General features: G+C 38.7%; 1 protein-coding gene across 10 annotated transcripts in view; it reads left to right on the top strand.

Annotated features, from left to right (window-relative positions):
• TMEM266 (transmembrane protein 266) overlaps nucleotides 1-17,087 on the top strand; it is a 102,498-nt gene that overhangs the window by 55,700 nt on the left and 29,711 nt on the right. For all 10 annotated transcript variants that reach the window (XM_084531802.1, XM_084531810.1, XM_084531805.1 and 7 more), the window contains 2 exons: nucleotides 7,806-7,960; nucleotides 12,516-12,589. In XM_084531802.1, coding sequence (XP_084387928.1) covers nucleotides 7,806-7,960; nucleotides 12,516-12,589 — 229 coding nt within the window. The remainder of the gene's footprint in view (nucleotides 1-7,805; nucleotides 7,961-12,515; nucleotides 12,590-17,087) is intronic.

The raw sequence follows: 17,087 nt of genomic DNA, 5'->3' as shown, positions 1-17,087 counted from the left end.
GACACAAAGTCAATCCCTGAAATACACCTGTAAGTAGTAAAAGTGTAACTATTAGGCAGGAAAAAACCTTTCTCTGGCTGGCATTGCCCTCCTCTCAGTCAGTAGCAGTGAGGTGCCTGTGGTCTCTGCACGCTGCAGTGTGGGGTAGGGGCGCTGCTGCATCTGCCTTGCTTCCTAGCTGCAGCGAGGCTGCTGTGCCCCACATTAATGCAACCGTGGTTTTGCCTTTTCAGGAAAAGCATGTGTTCTAATGAATGCCAGCAGTCCGTAATTAAAACACTTTTAATTTTATGTGACTGTAATGATTTGTGTTTACAAAGGTCTGTCTCCTCCATGCAGCAGAGCCCTGTGAATAAATAGTAGCCTGGTTCTCAGAACCGATATGAGAATGATGTTTGTTACTCATTAGTCCTGCTTACCTGCCTTGCAGATAACTCATTTAACTGTCCTTAGATACTGCTGCTCTGTGATGCGCTCCATGATTAACTCCAAAACTGTGCCTTGGGTGCCCAGACCACCGTTCATTTCTAACATATCTGCAACAGATTAGATGCTATATGTATACCAAAAGCAGATTTTCTTTGTGTCTGTGAATTTAATGGAGAGTCTATGTCTGCACTGAGCTCAGTTTGCGTGAAAAGAGCATAATCACCCAGAAAGCTAAGGAACTTTTTCAATGTTATTAACTCTAAGTGCCACTCTTAATTTCTTTGTTGTCAAGTGTTCTGTCCTCCAAAAAAAATACTTTCCTCTGTTTCTGCATCAATGGCCAATAAAAACAATGGAGAACAGTTTGGAAATTGTCTACATGTAGATTTTGGTATGCACTAGCTTTTCTTCCCATATTTTCTTTAATAGCCAGTTAGGAGGTATCATTCATAATAAACTATAGAAGAATTTACAGTCAGTTGTGTGATAGACTGTATTGTTGGTGAAGTAATAAGCAGTTAGGCAGTGAGCCTGTCTCAGTAAAGATCTGTGTTGGGTTCTGGTTGGGAAGCAAGGGGAGGGAGGTACACCAATTTTCAATTACATTGTATTTGTTTTGGGTTGCAGCTCCTGAGTTTCTGTATGCTAAACAACTTTGAAACATGAAGGTGCTTTCAAATGTGGTGTTTTACATCAACAGCTGTAAAGGTTTGGAGTTGATACAGTTAATATGATTCACTTGACATTAACATCATGCCATTGTAATTTAATAATTTATGATCATCTGTTGATAGCTTTAGGGTTGTTCGGTCTCAGGTTTCTTTTCCTTCCCAGAAAGTGAAGGAAACAGTTGGAATAGCTGGGAAAATAAATGATGTGTGAAGGGATAGAGAGAGAAATAAGAAAGAAGGAAAACCAAAACTGACCAGAGAACACAGAGATGCACAGTTTCAAAAGTTAACACGGGAAAGATTCCTGCAAGCTTATCATTTCAAATTGGTAGAAAGCTGTCTTTGATGAATCTATTCACCCATTCTGGGAGAAAAAAACGTCTGTTCCTTTGATCTATCTTCTGTAATTGCATCCGGTGTATGCCATTATTTCTGGTTTTCATATTCACACTTTAGTTTTTATTTTGATCTCTTTGAAGGTTTTTACTTATATTTTCTGCAAGGCTTAAAGGTGTTTTAACCAAGTGAACTCAAACGGATTAAGTTCCTATGTTTCCTTTGTTTTCTGCTTTTCTTGTCTTCATCTGGAAGCATGCTTAAAGTACAGTCCCTTTTCTGAAAGGTCCTGTGCACCTCATGAAGACCCTGGAGCACACCATATTGATACGTGGTGAATAATCAGGTCCAAGCTAGAGATAAGGTGCAAAGGTTTTGGATGGCAGAACAATTTCCTATAGTGAACGAGCTCCTTGTATTTACAAAAGCAGCTTCTTTAAACTTACTTTACATGCTGTAGTGCTGCTTTGTCCTCTGTGTGGTACTGTATCACTGCTGCTGCACACAGGTGCTCTGGTCCAAAATCAAGACCTGCACTGCAGCACAAAGTGAGCATTTGGTGCTACAGAGTTTGAGAGGTGCCCAGCTCTTCACTAGAGCATGCATGAAATGTTGGACTGTGTTAAAGGATGTTGAGTGATTTAGAAACTTCCTTTTCTACTACAGATCCTTTTAAGCATTTATATTTGTAAAGGTTGTTGTCTTCAATAGCTTGTTACTGTGTTTATCCTATTACCTAAAGCCTTTGACTCTGTTCCCCTAATGTCGTTCATCAGTAATGCCAATTGATAGAAGGAATGCCTATTATAAATAAATATATCTAGCTTAGTGGTTTTCAAACTTTTCAGGGTTGTCAATTTTTTTTATTTTTTTTCCCAACAGAACTTTCTTTTCCTAGGTACTTTTTGTGGATAGAAATGTAGTAGATGTAGCCCACAGACCACTGTTTGCAAAAGACTTTTGGAGAGTGGAAGTGATGTGGATTTGACTTATCTGGTTTACAACTGGGAATAATTGTCTAACTTGAAGAGGATGTGGCTTGGTGTAACAACTGAAAGATGGATGAGCAATTGGATAAGGGAGAAATGTGGAAAAGAGGACTATTAGTCTAGAAGGAGAGCTAAGTGCTGAGCAGCAGTGTAAAAACAAACCAAATGTTAGAATTTGTAAGGAAAGGAGTAGAGAGTAAAACAGTACATCATTGTGGATCTCTATAAATCCAAGCTTTGCCCACATCTTGAATGTGAGTGTGTAGTTCTGGTCCCTGTCATAAAGGACATGGTAGATTAAAAAAACTGGAAAAGATTTAAAGGAAAACAGTGATCCAAGATGTAGAACTTCTGTTGGAGAAATGACTCCCTAAGCTAGGGCTCTTCAGTCTGGAAAAGAGCAGATAGATGTGAGGTTTGACTGAGATTGTGGAATTGGTGACACAGACTTTAAAGTGTGACAGCCCCGCCCTCAATCCAAGTGCCAGGGTACTTTACTGGAGTAAGGCGCTTTTGAAATCAAAAAATGTGGTTGGTACTTTACCTAGGGGGCAGTAGATGTGTGGAAATACTTGTTAAAGGATCTGTGGCTTCTAATAGCTTATGTGACCGTAGAGAGAGTTTGGACAAGTCTGTGGAAAAGGAATTCAGTGAAGGTTAGTAAGTAGAGGCCTAGAAACCGCATCTGGCTCAGTAAGTCCTCCAGCTGAAAATAGTTGGATGCTGGGAGAGCTGGAATAGGAAGTATATCTATTTGCCTTGTTCTTGTTTATCTCGAGACATCTGCTCCAGGCCTCTGCTGGAGACAGGACATCAAACCTCTGTTCTGATCTCATGTGGCTGTTCTTGTGCTTCTTAAAGGTTGGTTTTAAGTCTGTTAATATTTCAGTAAAGAACTTTAGCATAAAACAAAGCCTAATAAGCAATTTTCTAATGAGAGGAGTAATCATGGGATGCCTATGAGCAAATGGTGTCATGTATCTATGAAGAAGGCAGAAACGAGCCTAGGAGCATCAAGTAAGATACTTCAGGGAGAGCTGGGAAGCATTCATGTAATTAAACCTATTCCAGAGTATTATGCACCACTCATCTTGTCTGTATTCTCACAAGGACAGTCAGAAAAACTGAGTGTCTGTGTTACAAAAAGCACGCACTTCTTTGACTAAAGTAAATGAGGAGATGTCACTGCTGTATATAAATGCACTGTAGACAAAATGCCAGCAAGGGAAAAGAGCTAACTGTCCTAAAGTACAAGACTGGCACGAGAACAGATATGTATAAACTGGCCATGGGTGAGTTTAGGTTGAAGGCTGGAAGAATCTTTCTGGAGTTGCTCAAGGCCTCCAGCTGCTATTTGCGGCCTCCTGTGAGGCTCTGCTGTCTGTTTTGTCTCAGCCAGATTTTGTGTTGTTATTTAACCTTTCTGTGTTTCACTTACTTCCTGACCATGGCCCTTCTGCTCCTACAGATAGTGATTTGGATCTCATCCATCCTTCTGTTTTCTAATCATATCTGTCTTGTGAGATGCAAACACTTGCTGCTGAGCCAAAAAAAAAGGCAGGGTAAGGTATAATACAGATTTGGGGGGATTTATTTCCAAGACCAGAAAATAGAAACAGTGACAGCTGTTAACAGCTTGAACAAATTGTTTGTAGTGGTTCCTTACCAAAGAAATGTGTTAAACCTTTCCCAGTTTTGCCTTATGTTCTTTTCTCCAAGCTGTTTATTAAGAAAACTAGCAGTGATGGTGACAGATTGGTTTTCCACAAAGCCATGTGTTGAAAGTATCTTTAAAAAGAATTACCCCTGGTAAAATTCCACTACAAATTTAATTTCCCGTAACAAAACTTTAGTCATCAACTGACATATTCCAATTCTAGTGCATTTATTTACTTCACCCAGGTATTGCAAGACAGGTGAATGATGCTCCTACTATGTAGACAGAGTAGCTGAGATACCTGAAGAACCTGACTGAAGTCATGCAGTAATGTCCCAAGTGACATTTTACATGTATCTTATACAGTGCCTGGCATCAACAGGCAACACAGTCAGGACACTAACAGAAGCTGTATTTGTTCTCTGAACAAAATAAGACAGTTTTTTTGTTTGTTTGGTTGTTTTTTTAATATAGAAACCACATGGTTTCTCTATAATCTCTAGATAAATTTATGAGCTTTATAATTTAACTTTTATTTTTCTGGAATGTATTTGTGGCTGAATTTCTAATGTAAACTCTAAACTTAGCATAGCCTCCATAGTATTAGAGGAGAAATGGCCAGGATTTGGAATGTAAATTTAAACGTACTCTAATTCTGGTATGGATTTGTTTTCCTCAAATACCAGATTCCTTATCCTCTGGCTAGACAAACCCTTATACATCAGGAGAAAGAGATACTCTAGTAAGACAGGCTAAAGAGTTAAAGGAGATGAAAAGATCTTTATACTAGGATCCAGTGTGGTTTGTGTGTCACTAGGTTTATCTAAGATATATTTCTAGCTAGAGCACAGTTCCTTTTATTATTTATATCTCTTCTTTACAGGAGGTAAGAAGAAGAAAAAAAAAAAACTAGGCAAGATCAGGACTCCATTATACAATTGTGTAGAAGTAACAGGAGCAATGAGCTATCCTTCCAGCACCCAGGAACAAAAAACATGCACTGCTCCTTTTTTAGAGCACGATGTAATCATCTGTGTCAGTGGATTTAGAGGACTTGGAAGAGATCTGTGAAGAGCTTGTTTGCTAGGCAGTGATGTGAAGGTGCTAATGTCCATTCACAGGACAAGCTTTAAATAAATGTACCTTGGTGTAGTGAATTAAAATATGAAACTGGAGGTGGTTTTCTAGGGCTTAATTTTCAAACATTTTTGCATCTTTGAAATCAAATTATATATTTTGTGAGTGATATGTAGGTGTAAGCATGCAGGTGATCTGCACTTGGTCTCTTAAAATTGTTGCTTTTTCAGTCATAAGCTGATAGTTTCATTCAGAAGCTTTTTGGAATTGGTGGGATACTGCTGCTGCACAGACAGAAGAGTAACTCTGCATTCTGTAGCAGTTCTAGGAGTAACGATGAGCTTGAACAAAGATTATAATGGCTGCATGTAAGGCATGCTGAGAATCACAGGTGATTTACTCTTAGTGGTATGTTTGGTGTATTTGCAAATCCTGACTACATGGAGTTTTTAAAGGAATGTTTTTAGGCCCTCTACTGATCATTCTGAGAATAGGACAGAGGAAAAACTACCCTGCAGTGTTAAAATGCTGGCAAAACAGATCTTTTTGGAAAAGAGAAGATAAATGTAAGAAGGGAATAGAACTAAAAACTTTTCTAATTAAACAGGGCCATTCCCTCACATTATTTTTGGAAATATGTCAGAAAACAAACAAACAAAACCCAACAAAAATACCAGCTGCAGTACAGACGGGCTCTCCTGTTTTGAGGGGGAGTCAAATAAAATCCATTCAAAAATCAAGATTGCTTGAAGGCTTTATTCCAGTCTTCATTTTTCCCTTACATTTTAAAAAATACATATTTAAAATCTAGTGCATCTTGTATTTTTTAGTTCTTTATGATTGTTTTATCTTTTTTTCTGGCAATGTTTGAGAGAAAAGCAACTTTGAGTACTGCTTCAGGTTAGAACCTTAATGCAATTGAACTAAGGGCAAGTTCCAGATAGTAACACCTGCCAAATCTTCTTGGAGGTTTTGAGAGTCAATTGAGAAGGTCTTTTAAGGGTAGGTAATCAGGCAGCTCTGTGTACAAGTATTTAGCTGATACACTCAGTTCAGAGAAGCTGCTTGAAAGTGCCAAGTCTCCAAGCACTGTTTAGCATCACTACTTTCTCCCCCATTTTTAAGTGTGGCTATGTCAGGGAATGTTTTGTGATGTTTTTCTGAGTGTTTGTTTGTAACAGGAGTTGCTGTATCTAGAGCTATTTATGTGGAATTGCTCGGTATCTTGCATGCCACTGATTTCTGCATATTGACGTTTTAGTTCAGACAGCGTGGTTACCTCATTACAGCTCGCGTGCTTGCAATTATAGCTGAGCCAGTAATTCACACCAGCTCTTTATTAGTTAATGCGTGTTTACAGGGCTTTGAAATTAGTGTCAGAACTTCCAGAGCTGGGCCAGTGCAAGAACATTACAAAACACTGCGATGAGAAATGATATGATAAATACCATATCAAAGTTAAGCTATGGGAGAATTTTAGGAGGAAAAAAAGGCAGCAGGATGGGCTTTATGTTTTGGACCTCATATGATTACTAATATGTTTCTGAATTTCTATGATTCCTAATACAAGTGTTTTCAAAAGAAAAAGCAGATTTTTTATTTTTATTTTTTTTTAACAACCACTTTGAAAAATGTGGCTCTGCATTAGCACAACACTGGTATGACATTTATTGTTTTATCAGCTTCCTTCCAGAGCTCTCATCCTCACAGCTGTAGTCAGCAGGAATTGTTGCAGTTTCTCTCTCTAGAACATGCAAGTTTTCTTGTGAAATTCAGCTACTGGTTTTGGTTGAAGCTGCTGATTCCTAAGTTCTGACAGCCTTGCTGTATCCCATGGGGATATACTGCCAGCAACTAAGGGAGGTGCGAACCAGGAATGAGAGAAGATTTCTGCAAAGGTTAAATGGTTCTAGCAGTTGGCAGTTGGGAATTGCAGTGAATGATCTGCACTCTTAATTGGGCAGTGGTTATTAACTGATACTAAAACCAACTATCATAGTTTTTGCTACAGATCTAAGCTGGTTCTCATACTAGAACAGGGATAAAGACGCAAGACAATAAAATTCAATGCCCAGAAAGCTCTTATGAAGCTTTATTACCCTCTAACCAAATAGCAGAGTCCTGCTATGTCTTGATAGCCACAGGTAAATGATTGCAGCATGTATGTCAATATAAAAGTGCATGAAAAATAGTGAGGCAGGAAGAGAAGCATGTATGATAATTAAGGTTGCATTACTCAGTGCCTTGGAAGGCTCTTGAGCACTGATATGCTCAGGAGGGTTGGAGAACCTCATTGAAGTTGAGACGTGATCCCCAGAGTGAAGTGTTGGCTGTTACAGATGTGATTAGCCATGCTTATTAAATCAGATGGTGCAGTTGACAGATGTAACCAGGATTTATCAGTGTACCGATTTGGAAAATAGCCCAACCTTAGTAAAGAAACCAACAAAAGTGCATTTAGCAAAGTCTATATACAATATTGATGAGTGTATCCATAACAGCAGAAGTTGTCATTTTGAGTCCACTGCTCATTAGCGCTCTTTCTTTTTCACTTCTTCTTCTTTTCTTTTCCTTTCTTTTCCTTTTTTTCCTGTTTCTTTTTTTTTTTTTTTTTTTTTTTTTTTCCTCTTAATTTTCTTTCCTTAGATCTAACTGGCTAAAACCGTGCTGTGGGAGACGAGCAGCTGTGTGGCAGGTATTTTTGCTCAGTGCAAGTCTCAACAGTTTCCTGGTAGCCTGTGTAGTGTTGGTGGTGATTCTTCTGACTCTGGAACTCCTAATAGATATAAAGCTTCTCCAGTGTGAGTAGGAGGATTATTATTATTTTTTTTTTAATTTTAATGAAATAAAGGCTTAACTTGCTGGGAGGCTTTTAAAGGGTGGGGAAGTTGGTGGGGATTTTTTTTTTCCTACCATGTAAATGATTAGTAGGCTAGGAGAGAACTGTGTTTGTGGAACCCTGGTATAGTGAAGTCAGCCCCTCCCCTATTTTGCTGACCAAATTCAGTATAGGACACATTTTCAGAGGATACAAGAAGAGTGTACATGCAGATATCTGCACATATGTCATTAGTACGTGAAAAGGTCTGTCCTTCAGGACAGCCACATTCTGTATGCAAAGAAGAAGGTCATCAGTGTATCGTTAATCTCCCTGCTACTTGTCACATGTATGTGGATAGATACGATGAACTTGCTAGGGTACTTGATACCATCATATTATTAACTTAATATACTGAGGTGGGTAGGAATTGCAATTACGGTTTTCTATTTTGTGAACAGAAATGATGTAGATTGGCATTCTACTCTGCTAATATACAGTGAGTCAAATAATAGCTTCAATGGAGCTTTGCTATATATGAATTCTCTGAACTCACTCTACACAGGTTCCACAGTGCTATTTTTCATGCTGTTGTTTTGCTTCCCGATTCATCTTTTTTTTTCTTTTACTGCTGTTTTCCTCCATTCATTTCTTTCTTTCTTTTTTTTTTTTTTTTTTTTTGCTTTTAAAATACAAACCTGATACGAACACAAATACCAGCTACATTTTTCCCACCACTAATTGTTACAAAGCAGCCTGCCCTACAGTCTCAAATATGTCGAAATGGTAATTATGGGGTTCAGACAATCCTATAAATGCAAGAATACACAACATGAAAGAGTCACAGTCTGGTGTCTTATATGGCAACTTTGAACTGAGCAAGTGAATGTTGAAGTCCTTTTATTTTCATGATTTTTGTGTTGATATTAGTGAAATTAGATTTCACTGTAAAAATTTAGGTATTACAGTTGTAATAAGATTAGTTTAAGGGACTTTATTGTTAACTGCAAACATTTTTTATTAGGCCTATAAGATAAATCAATGATTAAGCTGCCTTTCCACAACATTGTCCAAACTTTCCCCCAGTCCTCTTACAACCCTGTCTGTCCGTACTACACACAGTGTTATGAGCATGGCCACTCCACTCCAGTTGTTATTTTCTGCAGTCTCTGGCAGCTTACCATTTTAGATGAGGAAGCCAAAAATTTGGACAAATCTGTAGCTTCTAAAAAAGTCAGGAATGCTAATGATGGGTGTAAGTCCTTAAAAATTGAATGAAGAACTGTATTAAGCCACCACATCTTTCTGTTCATGTATAGAGTTGTCACTTCCTGCAGAGCCAAAGAGTTTAAAAGCTGTTTCTGTTGATTTATCTCAGACTTTTAACAGAGTTTTGGAGACTTTCCTCTGGAAGCACCTGCTTTCTTAGCCATTCATTTTGCTTTAGAGAAGGCTGTATTTTAGGGGCCATTTCTCCTCTTTTTACCTGGTGCATGTGATACTCTTAAAAGCTTGCCAGCTTACACCTTGTGCTTGGCCTAGAGATGCTTGGAGAAGCCAGGTGAGTTCATTGTGCAGAGGCTGCCCCTGCCCTGTATGGATTTTCTCAGTACCTGAGAGTGTGTAGCTCTGTGCTGCTACTTGGCATTTTAGCTAATACATAACCCATCATGCTTCTTGCCTTCACTAAGCTGAACTCTTTCTGTTTTGTTTTAAATCAGATAAGGGTTGTCTAGGTGGGGCTAACAGAAGTATTGCAGTTGTGTCACGAGGAACGTACATCACTTACGTTAAACTTTTAATAAGCTGTTAGGACATAATTACATTTTTCAAATATACTATTCTAGTTTATAACGATTCCTTATTCTATATGAAGTTGAGCAGTGCATTAGGATATGTTAGGGCACATCACTGCCAATTTTGTTTGTAGTAACTGCTGTTCCACATTGTAGATGGTAATTAATTACTGTCTCCTCTTTTTTTTTTTTTTTTTTTTAAATGAGGGATTTTAATGGGTTCTGGGTTGTATGTTTAAAACTATTGCATGAGAAGTCAGGTTTCTTTGACTGTGACATTTTGAGAGCATCATTTTCCTCTCATACTTTTAGTGCAGTCCTTGGTTGCACCATGCACTTCTCTCAAGCAAAATGTGAAATAAAGCACAACTCCTTGGCTTTAATGACAGCTCGTAGAGGGGTTTAAAAAAAAAAAAAAAAAAAAAAAAAAAGGTACAAGTAAAACAAACATGGAATGCTGTTCCAGATAAAAGTAGCAGCTGCTGACTAGCTTAGGTGTTTTGCCTCGACCTGAATCCCAGTGAGGTATCCAAGCCACCACAGAGCAGGGATGGGCACCTCTTGCAGAAAAGCCTTCTCCCTTTTTGCAGCCTTTCATTACATTCTTGAAGGGCAGTTTTATGGAAGAGGCAAATGTCCAGTCAGTGTATGGGCTAGTGATTCAGCTCTTGAGCAAACCTTCTGGTTTGGGAGACTTTTTCACATTTACTGTTTACTGGCAATTTGATTGCACACTGTCTGGCAGTGGGCCCAGCATTCTCCTCCAATGAGTGCAGCATCAGAAACTGATTTTCTTTCAAGAATCGTGTCTGCTATATCTTTTTCTGTCCACTAAGGGGCAGCTGGAGCCTTATATGTCAATAGACAACTGTTTGAAAAATAGCTTACAGATGGTTTCCATTTCTTGTTCTTTATGCCACCCTATAAAGACAGTGTCATGGGAAAGGTAAATATATTATATTTTTCCCTGTTGTTTCATCTGTAAGTACTTCCTCTGCAGCAAACCCTCTCACATCAAGCCCCAGAGGAGCCTCAGTTTTGAGAGCTCCAACAGCAGCCCCTAGCAATGTTTTTCTTTGTATCCTGATTTCTTCCTCCATTCTTTCCTGCCCTTTCTCATTTTGATGAGTTTTAATTTTAAAACAAGATGCTTGATTTAATGCATGGCATACATGTTCCTTGGGACTTGGTTAATTCTGCCACAGAGTTGCATCTCTGTGTGCAGAGTCATCAATTGCCTTCAACTTTTCTGATACACCGTAGTTCTTTGAAACTGCAGGACCACACATCAGTCTGCTCAAGGGAGGGTAGACTCACAAATACCCTGAAGTAAAGTGAGGTTTTTCTATTCATTGCCTTAATCGAAACTTGATAGTGTGAGACCTCCAGAGTAAGAGTTGCCAGTAGTGCAGATACTGGACCCTTTCTGCTTTTTGCTTTTTGTCATTAATGAATTTCAGTTGAACTTCCTTGAGAAATCTTCCACATTTCAAGACATGCACTTAATCCCACAAAGACAATCCTTACCATAGAGCTTCTTAGGTAGTCTTACAGCAAACAAGCAAAGTAAGTTGAATGAAATGAAAGCACAATTTAATGCCAGTGAGTGCCCATCCAAGGCTTTGGTACACTCTCAGTTCATGCTTTTAGTGAGTTCAGGCTAGTGTTCCTCCAGTCAGGTCCTGAAAGGACTTTTTTTCAGTTGTTCCACTCTGATAGTGAAATAACTACATCATAGTGTGCATGAGGAAGACCTGTATGGAAAGTCTGTGCGCAGTATCCAGCGTTCTCTAAGTTTCCCCTTTAGTTTACTCTTTACAGACTTTGTTTCATGGAGGAGTTTGAAATGAATTGAACAGAAGTGATTTTAATATTTCCTATCTTTCTGAAAAAGATTGTGGAAAAGAAGTTGTATTTTTTAACCAGTTATCTTACCTCAAGTTTTATTTCATTTGCTGTAGCTTTCTCAAGTGCTTGTATACCAACCTACTTACAGACAAAGCTGCCCCTTTGACAGCCACATTTCCTGAAATACACTCTACAAAAGTAATCACATTTTTATGTTGTACAAGTTAGAATCACTGCTATTTCACAAACTCTAAAAATAATACATTGAGATTTGATCTTCATAACAATTAACAATGACATTCATTCTTTCTGTTGCTGAACTTGCTGCCATATCTGGACAGCTGTGTGAAAGTCCACATAGCTTGGTTATTTATTTAGGTGAAAAGGTTTTTAAAGCCCAGTTTGAGCAGTAGTTTTTAATCACTTGTTCCAGACAATTATTGTTCTTCTGAGCTGAATTGTCAAAGACTGCATATAAGGAATGATGTGGGAATAATGGACCATTGCTTCCTTGCAGAATTCTAACTGAATTTTTAGGTACGTGGGATTTCGTCACACATCTCATAGTAAAGCAGTGTGTGGAGCAAGAGCACGCAGCAGTGACAGATTGTCAAAGGCCTAATGTGTACGTCATTGCTTACCGGTAATCTGATGTGTACAAGATCCAAGGCAATATTGCTGTGGCTGCTGACATGCTGGCCTGAATTAGGGTGAGCAGCTGATGGGGCTGGAGTTCTGTGTTCCATTACATCCCATTCCCTTTCTGGCACTTCCATTACGAACTTTAAGAAAGAAAGCTTGACCCACATGTAAGTTGTAGCAGTACTAATGATACTAAACATAAGTTGCATTCTGCTCCTATAATGATGCCTCATTGTACTGTGTTAATTGCAGTTTCAAGTGCTTCACAGTTTGCAGGAGTAATTCACTGGATCAGCCTAGTCATCCTGTCTGTTTTCTTTTCAGAGGTATGTATAATCAAAGACCTTCATGCACAGAACTGCAAAGTATTTTTATGATGTCACTGGAATTAGCAAGCATTTAACATGGTTTAGATTGTGAATAAAGGTAGTGCAGTGCACTACAAAAAAAAAAAAAAAAAAGAAAAACAAAGGGAAAAAAATATTGCTGCTGCACTTAGCAAACTAAAAGATCTTGTTTGTAGTAGTGCTGTTTGTCAGTTGCCTAGAATTGGCTAGGGAACATGGAAGATACTGCCTTATAAATTAAAATTGAACAATTACAATTGATAATCACCTCTGAATCACCACAGACACAGGATAGACCTATTTCAGACATTTCTTCTCACAGAAATCTTATCAGTGTCACTGGGAATAAAGAATTAATTTGAGGTGAAAGATCTGCAGATTTATTTTGCAAAAAGGTCTGCTTTAAGAATGGAATTCTCTCGATTTATGGAGCTAGTTTAGATGCTCTAGGTTGCTGCATGTAAACACAGTGAGAGAATGAAACAAATGGTGAATTTCTTTGCAAATATTTCTATGAATGTGCTTTCAGAAATTGGAAAAAGCTGTAGTAGTGATATAATGAGTGACAAAATTGGGATTACCTATTACAGTTTTCAACTTTATTCCAAAAAGAAGTAATTGATACCAAGACATTTAGACTACACCTGAAATATCTCAAAGTATTCATTAAGGTTATTTTTCCAGGTCATAAGGTGTTACTTGTCACCAAAAAAAAGAAAAGTTTTTGTTTGTTACATCATACCAACTTGTATGTTGGAAGACAACCTGGACTTACATATTTTAAGATATTTTTTCTAATTCATAGGATTAAATATTGTCGTCCAAAAAGAAGATGCATTGACTTCACTCTGTGAAGACACATGTAACTTTCACATTGACGTGAAAGTTACAAAGAAATTCAGACAAACAGGGAGCTGTGATATCTGCAAATTATTTGGTAGTTCATTGTGTTGAATCGATGCTCACCATATTATATCACTGATTATTTTTGTGGTTCTATTATGCCTTTATTTACATATATCATTTTGTATTTCTACTCATGACAGGGGCTTTCTAGCTAGTGTTGCCACTGCCAGTGGGAACTTTCAGAAAGCATTCCTTGATAACAGGCAGGGGTCTCAAGACTGCTTTACATCCTAGTCTCCTGGTGCAGCAGTTATACAAATGGATACAGCTCATTTTTGTTCTCCCTATCCTTTGACAGTGATTGTGGGTTGTAGGATACATGTAAACTGCCTGGAAAAGAATCTCTAAACCATTCAACAGTTTTGCAGAATCTGCTTTGTGTACTGCATATCCTAATACTTCAATGCTTAGGTTTGATAGGTGGAGTCCATTCCCTGTAAAGAAATACTTGCCCCTCTCTCTGAGAAGCTTTCTTTTGCTCCAGTGGGGATTAGCACCCTGGACCTGTAGTCCTGAGCTTTCCAATAGGATCAGCCTGTAACTCTGCTGCTGGCAGCATGGCTGCACAAACACACACCTGATCTTCATCTCTGCCTGGAGCTTGTTTCATAGCAGCTTCTCCTGTGGTCCTCGATTTCCTTCTACTGGGCATAACCTTGAGTTGTGTTTTTTCCACAAAACCTGATGCAGCTCCTTGTATCCTAGCAGCTCCTTGAAGTGTCTTGTTCCTGTACCCCTTCCATAGTCTGGTTCGCATGCAGGCAGTTTTTGTTAGGTTGCTCGTGGCAGTGCAGACAGGCCAGTTCTCACCTGTCTCAAGGCAGACATTAATAGTTCTGGTTCTACTCAGAGTACCTGCATGAGTGGACGAACTGTGTCAGAAATGCTTTGCAGGAAAACAGTAACAGAAAAGATTATCACAGCCAAAGCTGATTGCCTGACTCACCATCCTCATTGTGCATTTGTCTTGGATATTTTCCTCCTTTCTACATTAGATATTTCAAATTAATTTTCCTTTTCTGCTTGCAGTCCTAATTTTTTATAAATCTCTTTCTGTCTTTCAAAGTATCTTCTTTATCTTCCTCCACTTATTTGATTATGGGTTGAATTTCCATCAATGAAAGCCAAGGCCACAAGGCAGCCATGTAATGAGTGCAAAGGAGGTTAGACGTTTGGATAATGGTTCATTAAGTGAATTTTTAGCAGCTCAGAGTCCTAGAGCATGTTATAGCAATAGAGGTGGATCTGCAGCATATCTGGATATGCTTCAAAGACCACAGACCTGGAACAGAAGGAAGGTGTACCATTGCTACTGGGATTGCTGGGGATGGTCTTGTGCCAGGGCGGTTTAATGAACAACAGCACAAAAAACAGTGTATAATCTTTTCTTATCCAAATCAAAAATGTTGATTTTTCAAGGGGTTATAAAATACTGTAAAAACTCCATATCACGGAAATGCTTTTTTTTTTTTTTCATTGATCTTTATTTTATTTACTCTTCTGGCGCCTTCAGAGGCTTTCTTGCCCTCTGATTCTCAAAACCATGAGTCAGCTGTCTTTTTGAGTTATTTGTTGAGAAAACTGTATGTTACCGTGAGACTTTGCAGTCTGTGACTGTTGATGTCAGGATGAGTTTCCAGATTTGAGCAGGCTTAATTGGTTTGCTTGGATATAACAGGCAACTGCTGAGGATTGATTAGTCTTTCAGCCAGTGCTTTTCTCCCCAAACCAAGGACTGAGAGACGCTAGTGTTCACAAAGGGCTGTTTCCATAGCAAGCACCATGTCCCAGCCTTGGATGTTTATAGGTTTTTCTGTAGTTTTGTTCCCATTAGTTGTAAACGTGGATACATAATTCTTGAGAGAGGCTTCAGCTCAGATGTGGAGAAGAAATAATAGAAACTTGTAAAAGACTTACTAAAATCCAGAAAACTTTGAGCAGAAAATCTGAATGTTTTAGAAAAATGTGACTGATTAAAAGCTGGTGCTGTAAAGACACTGCAAGCACTTTCGGTCCCATCGTGGTGGAGTTAAACAGGCACTGGCTTTCTGCTTGGTTAAAATGAAGGGACAGACATGCCAGCAACTAGCAACTGCCAGCAGGACATCTGCCAACCAAATTAAGTAGCTACACTCCCAGCATTTTCCATCTCTCTCTCTATTTCTGTTATAGCCATAAGCCTTAAAGGAATTTATTACACTCCGTCAATTTTATATTTTCTTTCTGTCACTGTCTGTGACTTTCCAATGTTAAAATAGCCTTATTCAAGTGAATTGCACATCAGCTCTTTTTGCTTTTTTCCAAGTATTTTGAAGAGGATTTACTAGTGGTGATGACTGTATATGTTTGTCTCTTTACATACATCACTACAATTTGTCTGTGCACCAAATGTTACCCAGATGTTAAGACAGAAGAGAAGAAAAAGACACTGGGAGAGAAACCCCAGTACCAACAGCAAAGCAAGGCTGGGGTTACACCCTGTCAAGAGGGCAAATTCAGTCTTGGTTGGCTGAGAAAAGGATGATGGGGAATGTCACAGTGCTTTGGTAAGTGGCTTGGAGTATGCTTGTATTTTAACAGCCTTATCACATTGCCACTGATATCTGATTCTGTAGCTGCTCAGTTGTGTTTTTCCACTAAGATTGTTGAGACCATTTGCGTGCAAGAATTGAGTTCTTTGATATTAGTTGTTCGTGTTGCCCTGTATGTGCTTCTGTCAGCCAAGCACTCAGGCATTCTGCTAGCTTTCAGCGCTCAAATGTTTCCATGGGAGAAACCAAGTCTTCGTGTGTGCTTAAAGTTAGGCAATCACTGAATCACAACTTTTTTCCTGTAGCAGGGTACAAGAAACAAGTTCTGGAATGGAGTAGAGTAAGTCTGGAGTCCTAGTTGATAAAGGATTTGTTTCATTGGCTATGGCTCATGAGTGCATATTAGATTCTGTCAGATAAGCAGAAAGATAATAATCTTCTATTAATTCTGTAATGTTTCCATAAGCTGGAAGAACGTTTGTTTCTGAATATTTGCTTTCATTCTGTGTACACGAGTTTTCTCATGGTGCACAAATACGCTGCATTGCTGGCTGTGTAGGTTTTGATTCTTCAGGTGGTTGATGAGGGGGGATCTAGGATGAAAGATATGGATTTTCGATGCTAACATAATTTATAAAGGTAAATTGAAGGTTACTTCTCTGTTAATGTGTAAAAATAGTTAATATATTGTGGAATGTATTTTCTAGGCTCTTACTTTTCTTGCTTTATAAATGAGTAGTTACCAGGTTTCGTAGAGGTCCAGGGACCTTGCTTGACACCTTCTCTTGACACCAAGAGTATATCACACACACACATACATATATACAGGGTGTGCTCTATCAGCACTTCATCTGGGCTTTCATCTCCTGATAGCCACAGGCCAGCACCTTCTGCACTGCACTACAGAGATAAGAACTAACACGAGCGTACTCATGCCTAGAGGGAACCTCTGGTTGCTTAAGACAATTTTCTGTCCAATCTGTACTTACTTTCTGGTGGCATACTGTGGCTCTAGTAAGCCATTTCCATTCCTGTAAAGC

This window comes from Aythya ferina (genome assembly GCF_964211825.1).
Source record: "Aythya ferina genome assembly, chromosome: 11".
NCBI lineage: Eukaryota > Metazoa > Chordata > Aves > Anseriformes > Anatidae > Aythya > Aythya ferina.
This window is presented reverse-complemented; position numbering and strand designations above follow the sequence as displayed.